Source organism: Erpetoichthys calabaricus, chromosome 8 (genome assembly GCF_900747795.2).
Source record: "Erpetoichthys calabaricus chromosome 8, fErpCal1.3, whole genome shotgun sequence".
In the NCBI taxonomy this organism is placed as follows: domain Eukaryota; kingdom Metazoa; phylum Chordata; class Cladistia; order Polypteriformes; family Polypteridae; genus Erpetoichthys; species Erpetoichthys calabaricus.
This window is the reverse complement of record NC_041401.2, coordinates 102135355-102153041: the sequence shown is the minus strand read 5'-3', so window position 1 is coordinate 102153041 and position 17687 is coordinate 102135355. Positions and strand designations below refer to the sequence as shown.

At 39.8% G+C, this 17687-nt stretch overlaps 1 protein-coding gene and 1 long non-coding RNA gene across 6 annotated transcripts in view; both read right to left on the bottom strand.

Annotated features, from left to right (window-relative positions):
* Positions 1–17687, bottom strand: part of tmem198a (transmembrane protein 198a) — a 64422-nt gene that overhangs the window by 30475 nt on the left and 16260 nt on the right. For 4 of the 5 annotated variants that reach the window (XM_028807190.2, XM_051931074.1, XM_028807191.2 and 1 more), the window contains exons 2-3: positions 3416–3634; positions 1582–2157 (exon numbers count right to left, since the gene is read on the bottom strand). In XM_028807190.2, coding sequence (XP_028663023.1) covers positions 1582–2157; positions 3416–3578 — 739 coding nt within the window. In that variant the 5' untranslated portion in view covers positions 3579–3634. The remainder of the gene's footprint in view (positions 1–1581; positions 2158–3415; positions 3635–17687) is intronic. The other variant, XM_051931073.1, reaches the window with a different exon arrangement.
* The window catches only part of LOC127528994 (uncharacterized), a 62852-nt gene that overhangs the window by 30475 nt on the left and 14690 nt on the right, over positions 1–17687 (bottom strand). The window lies entirely within an intron of this gene.

The window sequence follows — 17687 nt, the reverse complement described above, 5'->3', positions numbered from 1 at the left end:
GTGAACATCTCCAGGCTGGTGGTAAGGCTGTCCTCCTGGCATTTCAAGCAATCTTCGCTTCCATTTGGGAGACGGGCATCATTCCAACTGACTGGAAAACTGGACTTGTTATTCCAATCTGGAAAGGGAAGGGTGATTGCCTGGATTACGGCAACTACACGGGGATAACACTACTCTCAGTACCAGGTAAGGCCCTCGCTAGGGTCATTCTCAGAAGGATCCATGATCACTTTCTCATCTACCAGCGACCGCAGCAGTCTGGTTTTACGCCTATGAAGTCTACTATCGACCACATACTGGCACTGTGGATTTTCATTGAGGGCAAATGAGAATATCGACAGAGTTTCTTTGCAGCCTTTGTCAATTTTCACAAAGCATTCAGCTCAGTTGTTCAAGCTGCCCTGTGGGACATCCTGATACTGTGGGCCGGCCTGTACACTGGTACTGTGAATGCTGTGCGGAGTGGAGGCAGAACCTATGTATTTTTCTCACTTCATTCTGGGGTTCATCAGATTACGTTCTTGCTGCTACTCTGTTCAATGCTTATATGAACTGGGTGTTGGGCAGGGTCATGGGGTCCACCAGCTGTGGGACATCTGTTGGTGAAGAGAGATTCACTTATTTTGACTTTGCTGGCGATGCTGTGATCTTCGTGGAGTCAATGGAGGCTCTGACAGGGGTTCTCAAGAGACTGAGTGAGGAATCTGAGTGTCTGGGCTTGCGAGTGTCCTGGATAAAGACCAAGATCCAGACCTTAAATGACCTCTTGGGCACAGCAATGAGCAATGTGTCTGTCTGTGGACAAATATCAACCTTGTCGAGAGGTTTACTTACCTTGGCAGCAACATTCATGTCTCTGGTGACTCTTCCTATGAAGTCAGTAGATGGACTGGGAGAGCATGGGGGTCACGAGGTCACTAGAAAAGGGTGTGTGGCGTTCCTGATATCTCTGCAAAAGGATGAACGTGCAAATCTTTAGAGTCCTGGTGCTTCCTGTTTTGCTAAATGGCTGTGAGACATGGAAGCTATCCAGTGACCCGAGATGATGACTGGACTCCTTTGGTACTGTATCTCTTCGGAGAATCCTTGGGTACCACTGGTTTGACTTTATGTTGCTGTTGCTCATTGAGTCCCGAATGAGGCATATTATCTGCATTGTGAGGGAGAGTCAGTTACGGCACTATGGCTATATGGTGTGATTCCCTATGGGTGATCTGGCTAGTAGTATCCTCATTGTTAAGGATCCAAGCGGCTGGACCAGGCCAAGGGGACGCCCACGTAATGTTGGCTGCAGCAGATAGATGGTCATTTTCAGAAGGTGGGACTGGACTGAGCTGTTTCATCATGTGGTGGGTGCAGCAACATGCTGTACCAGTGCATGCACCACAACCTGACCTGACCTGTAATCAAACAATTCTAAAAAAGACAGCATTGTCCATTTCATGTTCACTGATCTGAAAATATGAACTCCTTATGATCATCTGTACAACTTAAAAGACTAAAATATTATATTACCCCTGTGTAGAAAAAAAAAATATGAAACACATTGTATATAAGGCATGATTTTGAAAGATGACTCACCCTCTGTATGTGAATATCCCTCTGCAGTCACTTTCCATTGTACAAGAACTCCAAGAATAGTGAGCATTGGCCATACACCAAGAATGACCCAGCTAAACCAACAGAGAGATTTTGGCGGTGCCACCTTGATTCTGTCATATACATATTTGACCAGTAAGAACAGCTCAATGAAGTAGTCCACTGTGACTGTGATGATGGCACTGCCAAAAACCGCTGTGGAAAGAGTGGTGAAGCAACGTTGCCACTGCAAGGTAAGTACAGCAAACAACATGCCTGTTCCCAGCAGCAAACCAAGAGGAATCCAAACTGTAGTGGGGTGGTAGAACTGCTCCATGACAACCAGCGTCACCACAGCCACCAGGAGTCCCAAGAGTAGCCCCACCATAAAGAGGCCAACACTTCTAACCAGCATTGTGACGAGGCCACATAAAATTCCAATGCCCAGGCCAATGCCTACACTGGCTTCTACGCTGAGCTGTGTATCCAGCACCCGCTCCTTGTAGCAGAGCATGAAGATGATGATGGAACCGAACATCAGACCAGTCAGAAACATCACTGCCTTGAAGCAGCGGTAACCTAAAACAGGAAAAAAGAAAGAGATATAAAGAGAGAGTGGGATGGAACAAGAAGCAATGTGAACCACGGCAAATGCCATGTGGATGAATGCGTCTAAAGATCACATGTAATGCATTATGACACAACACTTTTAATTCAGGATTGGATTGTCAGGTTGCATATGCTACATTTAGGCCAGGGTTCCCCTGCAGCTTATGTTTAAATTCCTTTTTTACATCCTTTCTGTTCATGTTTTATCCTTTAAAATACTTTTGTTTATATTATTTGTTTATTATTTGTATACAGGTCATGCGAAAAGACAATTTCCCCATGGGGATTAATACAGTGTACCAAATACCAACTACCAAAAAAAATTATATATTTGTTGTCAGCTGTGATTACTATTTAGTATTTGCATGTGAGAGTATGTTCTGCTTTGTTTCTTGTGTTTTCTGGGTGGTTTCTCAAGAGGCGTGGCCACCTGTCAGTCTCTGTTAGGGGACTGCTGCCAGCCCTATGAAGGCTCATGTGAATTTCAGTTCCTCTGCAGTACACTGTAAGAAGCACTTGGTGGTTGGTGAGTTCTGTTCTTTATGTTTGGTGTTATTCATTGGATTTACTGGCTTTTTTTGGCCACTATAGTAGAAGCTTGGCTGCCTTTTGGTTCACCTCCTCTGGGCAGGCTGGTGGGATTCAGGCTTGCTTCCCTGGATATTATTTGAAGGTATTACACTTCTTTGGCAAATCTGAGTGATGAGTGAGTCACAACAGTACAACCTGTCTGGCAAACATAACTGTTTTTTAAACTCTCCTTGGGCCACTCACTGGGCCTCTAAAATCTGATTGGAGCTAACCAGTGGAGATCAGTCAATCTGACTCCACATCTGATATTATCATACACTTCCCAACATAATTTCATAACACTGTACAGGTATATGGCCCAAGCACTCAAGCGATGCAGCTGCTTCATTTAACCACTGTTCTCATCATAGGATGCATCTTGTCATTATGATACATGACGCCCACCCACACAGGGAACAGATTAAAGAAGGAATGAATCAGCATTGCCTGCTGGTGTACACTGTAAATCATCATAGGGAACCAGTTGAATTCAACCCAATATCAGAGAACATGGGCAATCTGAGATTCAGAGCTTGCATGTCTTTGTTGCAAATTCTGGACATGGTCAATCCACACAGTGTAAAGAATGTGACAGAGTTTGATCTGTAAACCAAGAAATAATCTTCTCTTCAGTTGTACAAAATATCACAGTACTCACCAAAAAAACAGTAGATAATCCCAAAGAGGCAGCACATAGAACACACAACTGAGGGTACAATCTCATAGCGCCGCTCAATCTCCTGCTCACAACTCAGGATGCGTTCTGGGTTGCCATCTGGACGCAGCAGATTGAAGTGCAGGGTTTGTGGTGTGGATGTCATGGTGCTGAAATAGGAAAGTAAAGATCAGGGCACACCTCCCATCCACAGGGGGAAACCTGCCAACAGAAAAGATGGATGTCAACATTGCCAGATACAAGCAGACAGGATGCCAGAACACCAACCATTAACAATCACCAGAATACGATAAGGAGATTGGCTTATATTAGTAAAAGCACTGAGCACTGGTATGTGAATACTACGTATGTGTTTCACCCTGCTGACCTTTCATGAAAAAGACAAAGACAGAACCAGTTTGCCCAGGAAATCTTTGAAACTTGATGTTCTTTGTGAGTCACTAAGAAACATCAGAATTAGAACTTCTTCCCATAGATCTGTAACCCTGTCCACTGCACTCAATCAAGGAACTTGCACTGCAGATTAAAATGCAGCATACTTCAGAACTGTGGACAAGCTAGGGATTCCCGAGATCTTAATAAAGACATAGTTTTACACCATCTGTTACTGCATTCTGCTCTGAGGGGGATGCTTCCTGGTGAGAGTCTTAGATGTGCTGCAGGAGACAATCAAATGCTTTGAAACAGTAAGTCAGTGAGGTGGAAGAAGCTAGTTTGCTCACTTGCTCTTTCTGTGAGGCTCCACTCATAATAGTCTTAAACCTATAGGCAATCTGCTCCTATGCACACCATGAGATCAGCTTCTGATTGTAAGCAAACTAAAGGGACTTTCGAAAAAAAAATACAAACAAGCACATGTTGTTGAATGTGTGCAATGTCATTAAAAAGCACCTTCATATAAATTTAGGGCAATACTTGTTTAACATGAGGGGAAAGTGAGACTAAATGTAGTTCAACTAGAAATAGAGGCTGTAGCCCGGTAAAAAATAAAAAAATAGGTGTCAGTCCATGGTGAGCAATACCATCACAGGAACATCTAACAAGGCAGCCCACCCCATACCAGGTGACTCAAGGCACCTCATCTGCACCAGGTTCTGGATGACTGCTACCACCAACATTAAAGGCTCTTGAGAGCACCCTATATTTAACAGATACTAGATGACATTCCACAGATAGATCTGGAGCTCCTGGGGTGACCAGTGTAAGAAGGCAGCAGTCACCATTTGCGTCACAGAAATGTTCTTATCTCTCTTCTCTTAGCTCAAAGACAGACAAGATAAAAGCAGAACTGTTTCATTCAGCTGTGTATTGCTGACTGTCACAAAGAAAGTATAGTGTTTTCTGTGGGGAAGTGTATAAGAGAAAGGATATAAAAACTGCCCAGCTTAAATCCTACATTTACCTGCACTACTTGACAGTGTAATTAATACCCTGTTTTCGCAATCAGATGCTTCATACCACAGATGTAAGGGGGGCATGAGATCCTCTGCCTACCACATCCCACTATAGATTATTTATAAGCTCTAGTTTCAGCTTCATTTCTTGCAAATCACAAGGCCATGTGTTAATTTTCAGTGAAAGGATGCAGAATGAAAACACAAATATTCAATATGGGGGTGGAGGGGCAGGCAGCAATAAGGTGGATTTCAGTTTTCCAAAAGCAGAATTGTAGTCATGTTAATGACATTTTCTAAGAATGCTCCTCCTCTCAGCTCTTCTCTGTTACCATGGACACCATAAGGGATGCTCTGAGCACAAGCTTCAGTGGGTTGGGTCCAGCTAGAAAACACTGATCTTCTCCTAGCAACAGCTGCCCAGCCAATCAAAGACTGGCGTCACTCAAAGCTGTGTGGCACAACAAGTGCACCATTAACCCTTGACTATTCCAAGTGAGCCATATAACTGTCAGAGCAGTTGAGCCGGGTCTCATAATCAGCAATGATCCACAAGTTTCATCTGAAATGCCAGAATTGACAATAAAAGTCCATACCCTGTCTTTGTAAAAGCAGCTGTTAGCAAGCGTGGGTGCAAGAGAGTGAAAGACAAACACTGGGCTATGCCATTCAAGCATTGAATTTGAGTCTGAGTGCTAAATATGGCAAAAGCTAATTAGATAGACATGAATGAACAATCTGCACCACAACTAAAAAAACAGTAGTGCTGTTCCATTGTGCTTGCAATAGGCAGAGTCCACATGGCTTCTCATAGCAGGAGGCATGTTGGTCAGGGAAGGACCCCGGCAGGGCATCTAGCTGGAGCTCTCAGAACCAGAGATAGAGGCACACAAACTCCAGAGAGGAAGCCTGCAGACACCATAATTACAGACATAGAGCAGTCCAGGTAAGGCATCAGGGACAACCAGCCAGAATGACTTTTCCAAGAAAATGCCTGTCCAACACAGAAAGCAGTTGAATTGTTAACAGTGTGCTGTTCTTGAATGGCAAGATTTAAGGGAGCAGGGTTAACAGCTAATTGGGAAATCTCAGTTTATGTACAGTTCACTTTCTATTACCCCAGTGCTTTCAGAAAGAATTCAATAAAGGAACTATATATACAAAATATAGAGCAGTCATGGAAATTATGTTTTTGCTATATCAATTTGAACGTTATAACTGAAGGAACCATACATGGAGACCTAGAGAAAGAGTTCCACAGCAGAAGAAACAAAAGACAAAAATACTTTAGATATTAGCGACATTAGAAAAAGCAGAAAAAAGGAAGATTAGACAAAGAGTAAGGATATATTCCAGGGCAATATGTGGCACAATTCCTTATACGAGACTTCAAAGGATTTATGAATGTTTGTTACACTGAAAAATATCCTGTGGCAAATTATTTAACAAAGCGGATGATGTATGTTAACAGCACAGCCCCTTATTATGTAATACAGTAGTCATATTTACAATACAAATTCTGATCCTAATCAAATGTCACAAAGAGAGGAATTGTAGTGCAAACCCTCATGATGCACATTAAAAGCTTCTTCTCATGAGGGTAACTGATAATGGAATAAGATTGTTGCAATATGAAACGGCAGTACAAACACTCCTGTGCCCTGAACAGTGATGTAAGTGCTGCTTTGGTTTACACTCCACTTACTTATGCAATTATTGTGGTCATTTCATTTAACTGTAAAAAACACTATCTGCGGGTAACAGATGTGTTTAACTCTGAAATTGTAGTTGGAGTGATACATGATAAAGGCATGGTGCTTTGTTCTGCTGCAGAGAGACAGCAGCCTTCAGAGCCATCACCTATCCTGGACTTGCCTTCACTTCCATTACCACTATTGTTCAGTTCACCTTGGATATTTGCTCTGGGTATGGGTAAAATGTACTGATACCAATCATCGTTACTATTTTAGGAGAGAGTATCCGTAGCGCTACTGCAATTTAAACAATTCTGCGTTATAAAAAGCTCAGCAATGTGTTCACCACTTGGTTCACAGTTCATCAAGAGTGCAGGTGATTACTATATCAGATAAAGGACATGCAGTCAGATATAAACCCAGAGTACAAGCAGATGAAAGGCTCCATTCTTGAGTCCACAAAAGAAGCTCTCACCAGAAGAGAGGCTTAAATCCACACCAGTTGTCTGTCCCATACTTTCTCAATACCGTGCTTCTGTTCCAGTATATTAGGGAAAACAGTTAAACCGATGGCAGGGATAATGAATTAAGAGCACTGAAAGAGCTTAAGTGCTTGTGGCAGGTTTCACACTGCCAGGGAAAAGTACACAGTGTAGCCAACAGCACAGCCAGGAAAAAAGGCAGCCACTTTTAATGTCATCTAGTTCCAGTTTTAAATACAGAAGTGACAAGATGCAAAACAGTATCTTATGCGGTCCCATCCCAGAATGCCAAAGTTACTAGCAGATCATTTAATGTTTTTCTTCATGGAGAACTCTTCGCTTCCATCAGACGGCTTCAGGAAATGAGGGTGTTTAGGGACTGGACATATTAATAGCTTCAGCCAGAACCCTACAAGAAGCAGCAAGCAGCCACTTGAGGGAAAGCGGCTCGGGTCAGACTGTGAAATCTGTATGTGTAACTTAATGTTGTTAGGCATTCATTTTTTTGGCTACCTTATGAATTTAGTGTTCTGGGTACAAATTTCATGTTTATAATAATAATTCATTACATGTATATAGCGCTTTTCTCAGTACTCAAAGCACTATCCACACAGGGAGGAACCGGGAAGCGAACCCACAATCTTCCACAGTCTCCTTACTGCAAAGCAGCAGCACTACCACTGTGCCGACATGTTTGGATGACGTGTGTATGTTCTACCCCTGTCTGTATGAGTACTCCATTTTGCCTCTCATATCCAAATAGAGATAGAATGGGGTTAACAGAGAATTTGAAATTGGCCCCTGTATGAATGGGTCCTGCAATGGACTGGTGCCTTGTCCAGGGTTGTTTCTTGCCTTGTGTCCAGGTTAGACTCAGGTCCCATGTGATCCTAAATTGGTTTAAGCAGGTCTGAGAATGCTATCTTATGTGTTAAATATCACAAAAAGAAATGGCCAACAATATGGATGTTGTATGTCTTAATAGCCTCAGGGTTTCAAAATTTCAACGCAGAAGAATTCTTGGTGTACAACCACCCCTGCATCTGGCATTTGTATTTTATTTTACTGAACTCAAAAGAGCCATAAATAATGTATCACAGAGTCATCTAAGACTTTGAAGTAGAAGGCAATAAAAAAAGAAGTATGAGAACTAAAAAAGTAACTGAAGGCTGGTCAATAGTGCAGGGCAGCAAAATAAATCTGTAAGACTAAAAAGGTATAAAAACTGAAAACACTGTGGACCCATGAAACACCCCAACTGCTTAAATGATGTCTATCCTGGTTGGTCTGCAGGACACAAAATATGGTCAGTAGGAGACTTCTTCTGCTTCCCTCTTTACTCAAGCAGGCCCTTGTCCACCTTTCACTATGTTAAAGCAGGCTCTTTCAGCACAGGATAACCAGGACACGTTTTATTCTGCTGCAAAAATGGTTGCATTATTAGGTTTGACATCCATCCAGCCTTAATCAAGCTCCTTCCTATAGACGCCACGCTTCAGTTAAGATATCTTTTCATTAACATAAAAAATCACCACCTTTTTCTGTTATGGGGTTTTGAGGAGTTGGGACATATCCTAGGAACATTAGCTTCAAGTAAAAAAAACAGTTCTGAGTAAGATACCAGTCCATCAAAGGGGGTACCCAAAATGACTCACAGGGAAGAAAGCAAAACACCTGTAAAACAATCACACGGAAAGCACACAAACTACACACAGACTGTGACTGGGTTAGGATTTTATGCCAACTCCTCGGAGCTTTGAGGTAGCAGCACTACTCACAGTGTCACCATGCTGCTCTAGGTCAGATATATTTATCTTCATAAATGCCCTTTATCCACATCTGTGCCATAGCCAGAGAAGCAAAGATTAAAAATTGCATTGATGGATGAAGAATGGATATCTTTACATTCAAATATCCGAAATCTAGCCAGAAAGAACTGACGCTAACATGAGGGTTTGTAGCCAACTTCTAGTGAGCCACTCGGCAAGATCCCAAGTCAATTCATGCAAGTCAGAAAAGCCAATAAAGACAGATTAGAGAGCCAGGTCACTTCAACACAAACTGTGCACAAAATACTGATCACACACTAATTACCATAAGCAGATAATGGGCTCAGCAGATTAAGCTGCTCCCGCAGCAAGTGAAATCACACACTGACCCACTGGAGACATGGCAGCAATTTAACAAGTTAAGCAGAAAAAGAGACAAGGAGAGAATTTCTTGTTCAGAATAGAAAAACACATAAACGGCATTGGAACGATTTTCATGGAGACAATACAGACACATTGTGAATCACCTTCTTAAGCCGAAAATCTTATTCCGGCCATGATCTTCCCGGCCAAAGCAGCAGGGTTGTCTTGGAAACAAGAAAGCAAGAGCTTTCTGTTTAGTGGAGGCTCTGAACACAGTGCTGTTTAACCAAGCACAATGCTGCTCTGATTCTGGCAGCTCTCCTGGTTTTAATGGGAGCCACAAAGGAGAGTAAGCAGCCAATCTTGCACGACTCTGTCTATCCATCTAGCAATTTAAACAAGCTGGCAATTCAGATTCCAGCAGAAACTGGTCTAAATCCTTAAGATGTGGCCTCACCATAGGTCAACTTCATGTAGGCCTTGTGTTTGTGTTCTGCTAGGAAGCTTGCCTAGCCAATGAAATTCCTTTTGATGTAAAATAATATTTTTCCAAGCAGTTTACAGCATTCATAATGAAAGACAAGATTAATGATAGACTAATGAAAAAATCTCCATCAATTTCAGCTATGTTACCCTTTCAGAGTGGTTGTCAGAGCTTATGTCAACATGAGCATGTACAAAGCTGGAACCATCACATCGACGGGCACATTAGTCTAGCACAAGGCATGCGCACAGTGACATACCCACTCAAATCAGAGAAAACTGCTCTGTCAAAAGCATGTCTTTGGACTATGGGAAAAATCCAGACAACACAGAGAAAACATGTGCACTCTAAACTGAAGATATTCTCTTGTCCATGAGCTTAAATCCATCCATTCATTTTTTAAGTCTACTCAATTACAGGATGTTATTGAACCAAAATCTATGCCAGGAGCATCAGGCTAAAGTAGTAGTATTTCTAAGTAGAAGTATTTCTTCTTACATATCATTCCTGCTTATGCATATGTTATGAAGTCACGATGCAGACTTCAAATAAAGTGTAACTGAAATTTGTCACATTATATTAATGTTCTCTATGCATGGTTAAGTAATCTGAGTTATGAGGATAGACTGAAGAAGTTGGATCTTTTCAGTCTAAGCAAACAGAAATTAAGAGGTGACATGACTGATGTTTTTAAAATTATGAGAGGAATAAGTACAGAAGATATTGTCTGCAACTTCATTGGAAAATATACTGTTGGAAAATGTTAGGACTTTTTCTTCACACAGAGAACTATATACACATGAACTAAATTAAAAGGTATTATGTTAAGAGAGAAGGACTTTAGGGACGTTCAAAGCTCAACATGACAATTAGGTGGACACTGTATGTTTGGTTGAGTTTTTTCGCCATGTTGTAAAGTGCATACAATACCATAAATACAGTACCTACAGTAAAGATATCCTATAAAAGCAATTATGGAATATTATATGGACAGAAGCATGTAGAAACCAGCCAGCAACAGTGACTAACATTGTCAATCATCTGGAAAACACGATCACATTCTTGTAAAACTGTACCAGCCCTAAGAATGAGCAGAATTAATTGCAAGAGAGAGAAATGAAGGCAATGTGCATTTTTTACAATAGATGAAGGTTTCAAACCACATCTTAAAATGAAGTATCTGAGGTTGATTCTTAACTGTAAACTGACCCAGTGAGAGTAATGATGGGTCAATAAATACATTTGCAATATGAGAAACTCTGTCCAAGATTGGTTTCTGCCTTGCACCTAAAACTGCTCGGATAGGCCTCAGCTCTCCATGACTCTGTACTGCAATAAACAGGCGTAGGAAATGGATAAATGAATGAAATTTAACCCTAACTTATATTTGTGGGAAATGTTTAGGATTAGACATACTATATAAACAGAAGTAGTCAGCACAGCTCATTGCACATCCCATGGTGTCTTGCTATGGAAATGCTTGTTTCTTATAACAAGAGTGTGCACTGAATTATGGGTCTAGTTCAGCAACTGCAGTGAAGATGAAGGAGTGTCCCCCATTTGATCTCACTTGCTTTTGTAAGGAGTGGCACTGGGAAAAGGTGGTGCCTTTCAGTCTCTACTTTTTGTTGATTGTGGGGCAACAAACTGTATAGTAAAAACAGCATGGTCTCAGTATACAGTAGGTTATACTGTACAACAATGATTACCATGAAATGTGCTTTATAAAATGGCTACTGACTGAAAAACATTAAATCAATTCCAAGTACGACATCTACACCCTACATAAGAGGACTTGGGTAACCACAACATAATAAAGACTGACAGACATGGGTGGAAAGGTGGCCTCTCATTTTCAAGGACCTGGGTTCAATTACATATCCAGCTGCTGTCTGTGTGTTTTCTTTCTTGGATATGGATTTCTTCCCTCATTACAAAGCTGTGTATGTCAGAATGAATAGGTGTGGATATTTGTCCTGAGGTGGACAGACATCTACGGACTGGGAACACAACCACTGAATATTTATTTGTGTATACTTTTTTTAGACTATCTGTGTAGACCACCTGAGAAATGTAGCATAAAACTAAAAATTTCACTGAATTCTCCCTCCTCTACACCCTCACACTGGAAGATATGGATGTTTGGTCACGGGGATCACAGTATAAAATGATCCATAATACAGTGAGTGAATGTATGAGTCACTTTTTCTTCTGTTGTGGGGGTGAAAATACACAAAAAGCTATGTGTTTCATGGAGATAACTCTGAGATGGTGGTGACAAAAAGTGTGCTAAACAGAAAAAAAATGTGAAAAGCATCAGCCATAATTACAGCTGAAGACAGAATAGACTCCAATCACAACTAGTAAGAATGTTCTGAGTACTACTGAGACCTTCCCAGAAGAATGCCAGCACAGATACCAAGAGACAGATCTTTCTTATTTTAAACTTTTAAAATGTCTGGCTCAGTGCCGAAATTTTACTTTTAATGACTGATGATTTTCTCTCCACGAAACAACAAATGATGAAGATGTGAAACAGATGTTAGAGTTTAAGAAAGAATGCTGCATGATCACATACTGGAAATGTATCTTTACATGTCACACTAGGGACCACCTTGCTGGCTCTGTTAATCTAAAGGATACCACTCTAGAATGAGAGGAGACACTGTTGCTAATGATGTCTTTTTCTCTTTCCTCCACTACTTTGGAGAAAAAGACCGTCAACGAGGACTAGCCCTGCCAACTGCACCCGAGTCACCAAAAGGATGCCGTTATTTTGGATCACTACAAAACAGAGCCATGAACACCCATCAAAGAAAAGTCAGAGATCACAGCTGAGAAACATGTTTTCATTGTGCCCGCAGCATTGTGTTTTGCTTTAATCTCACCATTATAATAAAAAAATCTTGGGACGAGACAAGACTAATCCTGCGACAGACTTTTTGAAGAGACTTTTTGGAAGGAAGTCCCGTGAAACGGAGACTTTTACCATGAGATTCTTTCAAGTCACACCATACTTACAATGTTTGGAAGCAAGTCACACATGACGGAGACTTTTACCATGAGTTTCTTTCAAGTCACGCCCTACTTACAACTATTTTCAAACAAGACCATCATCATGATCATCAGGTGCATTCCGGCACTTAACCTGGAAAGACATCAATCCATTAAAGGGCTTACTTATGAACACACACACACTTACGAAGATCCAGATTAGAATCACTCCCATAGAATATCTACAAGCGTTAACACCATCTGGTCTTCCACCAGCCGAATTACTGTTGAAAGAAGGATGTATTGTAAATTTTATTGCGTAATTCTTGTATGAGTGATGGGCTATGCAACAGGACAAGATTAGCTGTATTCAAAATTGGTTGAACAATTCTAACATGTAAAATTTTAACAAGCATCAAGAAAGGTAATGTAGTACAAATTCCGCAAATAACATTAGACACAAAAGGAGATTTTGATATGCCATTCGTATTAAAACGTCTACAATTTCCTGTGAGAATAGCTTTTGCTATGATAATGAACAAATCACAGGGACAAACATTCAAAAAAGTCGGTTTATTTATTAGAGAGAAAGAAACGATATTCGCTCACGGGCAGTTATACGTTGCGTTGTCACAATGTAAATCCAAACACGGACACAAAATTCAATGCGATCTTGAAGAAAAGTTAATCCCAAATATTGTTTTAACTGAAGTTTTAAATTAAAAGTGAAAATAATGCATATGTAACAATTCCCATGAAAATAACAACCTCTTTAAATTGTAAATTCGGTTAACCAAACCTGGGGGTTGGCGAACAAAGCGAGCAGAGGGTGGAGCCCTCTAGTTTATAAATATTTTAAAAAGGGTGATCCAGTAGGTCCTCCAAAGATCACTTTTTGTCACCCTTCATTTGTTCACAATAATGTATTTATTGACATTTTATTCTCAATAATAAAAAAAATAACCAATACAATTAAAATTAGACTCTAAGCATCTTAATGTCACATGAACCAGTAAGCACTAAACTCCTTAAAGCTTCTCTTGTAAAAATACTGTTAAAATCAGGCTTGCCTACAAAACACTTTGGAGGGTCTGACAATGGCTGTTGTGAGATTATGTTTACATTTATACAACTTAAACACTTGCTGATTAATGAAATTTAATGAAAATAGCCTTAGCATTGCCATTCATTTTTTCAACATGCTTTAAAAACAGTCTCTGCCATTATTTGTTATTTCACATCAGGACTTTGCTATCACTTATGTCTGTGGATTCATGCAAAATTAACCCTAGAACAGGTGTAGCCTTAAATGCTGTAATTACAGTACATACAGTAAATGTACTCACAATCATAGACTGTATATCAGCGTCTTCCATACATTTGAAAAACAGTTGTGTCCGTGCTTTCAGAGCTTTTCATCACATATTTGCCATATTGACAGTGTGAGGGATGGCCGGCCATTTATCCTGGCCAATACCCCCAGGCCGCTAGATGGAGCCCTCCCTGTAGCATGGAAGTGCCCCGAAGACCAGCAGGGAATTATGGACAATGGAGTTTTTATTCCCAACCCTGCTGGACACTGTGGGGCCCACCAGAGAAAGCTGCAGGGAGGTTCAAGGACTCTTACGTGCCTTATAACCCGGAAGTGCGTCATGATCACATGACAAGAAGAAACGACGTGCTTCCGGGTTGAGGAAAAGGACTTTTACCCTGACCCAGAAGTCATAAGGACTTGTGGATTGTTGGACAGGAACACCTCCGGGTCAGGGGGTATAAAAAGACGATGGGAAAGCCCAGACATTGAGCTGAGTTGGGAGGCAAGGTGGCTAAGCGTCTGGGAGTGGAGGATTGGTTATTGATTAGTTATTGATTTATTGAGTATTGTGGAGAGGAGGGTGCTTTGTGCACTTATTATTATAATAAATATTATTATTTGGACTTTTATCTGATGTCTGGTCTGAGGGTTCAAGGTGTCACAGAGACCTTAAACTGTCACAACAGATACATCATTATGCTCAAAAACCTAATGAGTGCTACAACATTTAGTATTTACTAGTCTGTATTTTAGCAATAAAGCTGACTGTTTTGAGCAGCTGGACTACATGCACGCCTTTGTGAGGCTGAGCTGTCACTAATGCATTAGATTTAGCATTGTGAATGAGTCAAAATGTACTGCCTGACATTTACTTATGATGTTGCCCATCGCCTGGGTAACAGGGACTCCTCCAATTCATATTTTCATCTGTGAAGAAGTCAATAATCTTTTAATTTCTACAGGGACTATCAAGATGATACTAAAAGACTGGAAAATTAAAGACATAAAATTAGTACTAGGATTAAAAAGGCTGAAATCAAATAAATCGCATAGACCAGGAAACATTCATCCTAGGGTGCTTATGAAAGTTAGTGATTACATAAATAAACCCTTAATGTGAATGTTTTAGAAATTACTGCACATTTGGGAAATTCTTTAAGACTGGAAGCTTGGCAAACATTATCATATTATATAAAAAGGGATAATCCAAGTAACTGCAGGCCACTTAGTTTAACATGTATCCTGGGAAAATTAATTGAATTATTAAAGAAAACACCTATCATGTACAGATGAATAAGTGAACAGTCAGAATTGACTTTAAATGGGGAAGATCATGTTTAACTATGCCAGGGTTCTATGAGGAAGCAACAGAAACATTTGATCAATGGAGACAGGCCTATTATTTATCTTTGCTTTCAGAAATCTCTTGGTAAGGTACATTATGTGAGACTTGTGATCAAATTGAAACAAGTGGGAGCTCAAGGCACAGCATGTAGGTGATTTTCAATGTGGAGTTGTTCAGGGATCAGTAATAGAGCTGCTGCTCTTTTTAATGTATATGCATGATCTAGATAAAAATATAAGTAACGCTAATGCTAAGGGAAGAGCAGATATGCGAGAGTAAATAGAAGCATTACAGATTAACATATAAATGAATGCACGTTACGTATGTATGTAATATGCCAAAATAACATACTGTATATGATTATTCTAAAAAGGGTCTCAACCTAAGAGTGCACCTTATGACAAAGACATAGGAATTATGGTGAACTTGTCACTTTCTACAGACAGATAGCATGCAGAGGAAATTAACTGGATGTTGGTTTACATAGCATATTGTGCTGTGTGCAGATTTTGGGAGGTAATCCCTAAGCAATTAAACACACTAGTAAAATCTTAATCTGGAATACTGTGTGTACAGTAGCTGTAGGCTAGGTGTGTGCTGTGTGTAGGTGAGGTACAGATAATCCACAGAAGAGCAACTAGGCTTATACTAGGACTGTGAGAAACAAGTAATGAGGAAAACTGAGGGAATTAAATAGTCTTGGTTTAAATAAGTTCATATTAACATTAAAACATTATAGAACTGTGCAAGATGATGAAAAGAATTAGTATGGAGGATACCCACTTTTACTTCAAAATTAGCTCTTTTGCAGGGACACAGTGGCATAGACAGAAGCTGGTTAAATATAAATTATATGCAAATATCTGAAATTATTTTTCATGCAGATGACCATAAGTTACTGTAGTTAGGGTAGTTGGGATTGACCATCTATGTCAACCTGATAGGCCTGCTCTCATCAAAATTGTTATTTTCTAAAAATGCATTTGTCTAAATCCTGCCTATAAACACTAAAATACATTTTCCTTCATTCCACCTATCTTTCACTCCTCCTGTCTATGACTTATTATAGATAGATAGATAGATAGATAGATAGATAGATAGATAGATAGATAGATAGATAGATAGATAGATAGATAGATAGATAGATAGATAGATAGATAGATAGATAGATAGATAGATAGATAGATAGATAGATAGATAGATAGATAGATAGATAGATAGATAGATAGATAGATAGATAGATAGATAGATAGATAGATAGATACTTCATTTGTCTCTATGATAAAATTAGGACTTTACAGAACCTCAAGAAAATTATAAAAAAGGTACATTTAGATTTCCTATCACACTCCTTTCTACTTCGTATCAAACCCCCTTCCCTCCTTTTGCCATCATCTGTCACTCATCTCTCTCCCAGGGGAGGTGCCATGCTCTCACAAGAAGTGTTTCTCCCTCAGCTTCACCGCTGCCATATCTCTCACTCCCAAAGTGCCATATTTATCTGCAAGAAGCATCACAGTGTCATCAGAGCTGTCGGCATTGTGCTTGTGTTTTAAAGCACTATCATGACCTGTGACTTAAATGTCTGTCAAGTGCAGAAGTTTTGAATTAAAGATTTGTAAACTTTATTTTAGAACACACGTATAGAATAGCACCTCATAACTACTGTATACTATACAAGTATAGCCACTTTGTTTGATTTACTTGTCAAAATTACAGAACCTTTACACTTACAGGTGAAAGAAGGAATTCAGACACTCTGTTTCCTTATCAGGCGTGTGTTATGAGTTTGTGTTTTTCATTAGTCAGTAATCTATCTCACTATCATTTTTTCATTAGTCAGTAATCTATCTCACTATCATTTTCAGTTCTCTCATTCTATGTAACTAGATGATTAAACAGATTGACTGATCATGTCATTGCACTCTAAAATCATGTACAGATCAATGCATTGTTTTCAGTTTTGCACTTTAATTGAACAGAAAAACGCTAGTAACTTTTTAAAATAATTTTTGTGTTGTTTTTTTTTAAGTTGAACTATAGGGGATTCTAAAATGAAATAAATGATTTTCACAATCTTATAGGGAAATTCTAAACCTACCAAGGACCGACCTTACAGTATTGCATCTTATGTTCAGCGCTTTATGATATCTAATGTTACTCATCAACTTGACGGTCCCTTTATCTCAGTGTCACCATTTTTCAAAAAGAACAGCATAACCTAAAAAAAACTTTCTTTTGGAATGTGTCTGTTTGTGAAAATCCTCTTAAGATCTCAAAGTCCAACATTCTTCTCTTTCTCTGAGCAGAAAAAAATAGCAGTTTTTTTGTTGTAATCAACTGCAATCCCCTAACGCAAGAACCTTTGCTGTTGCAACTGTTGTTTGATAAACATCATGTTATACACCACTTCA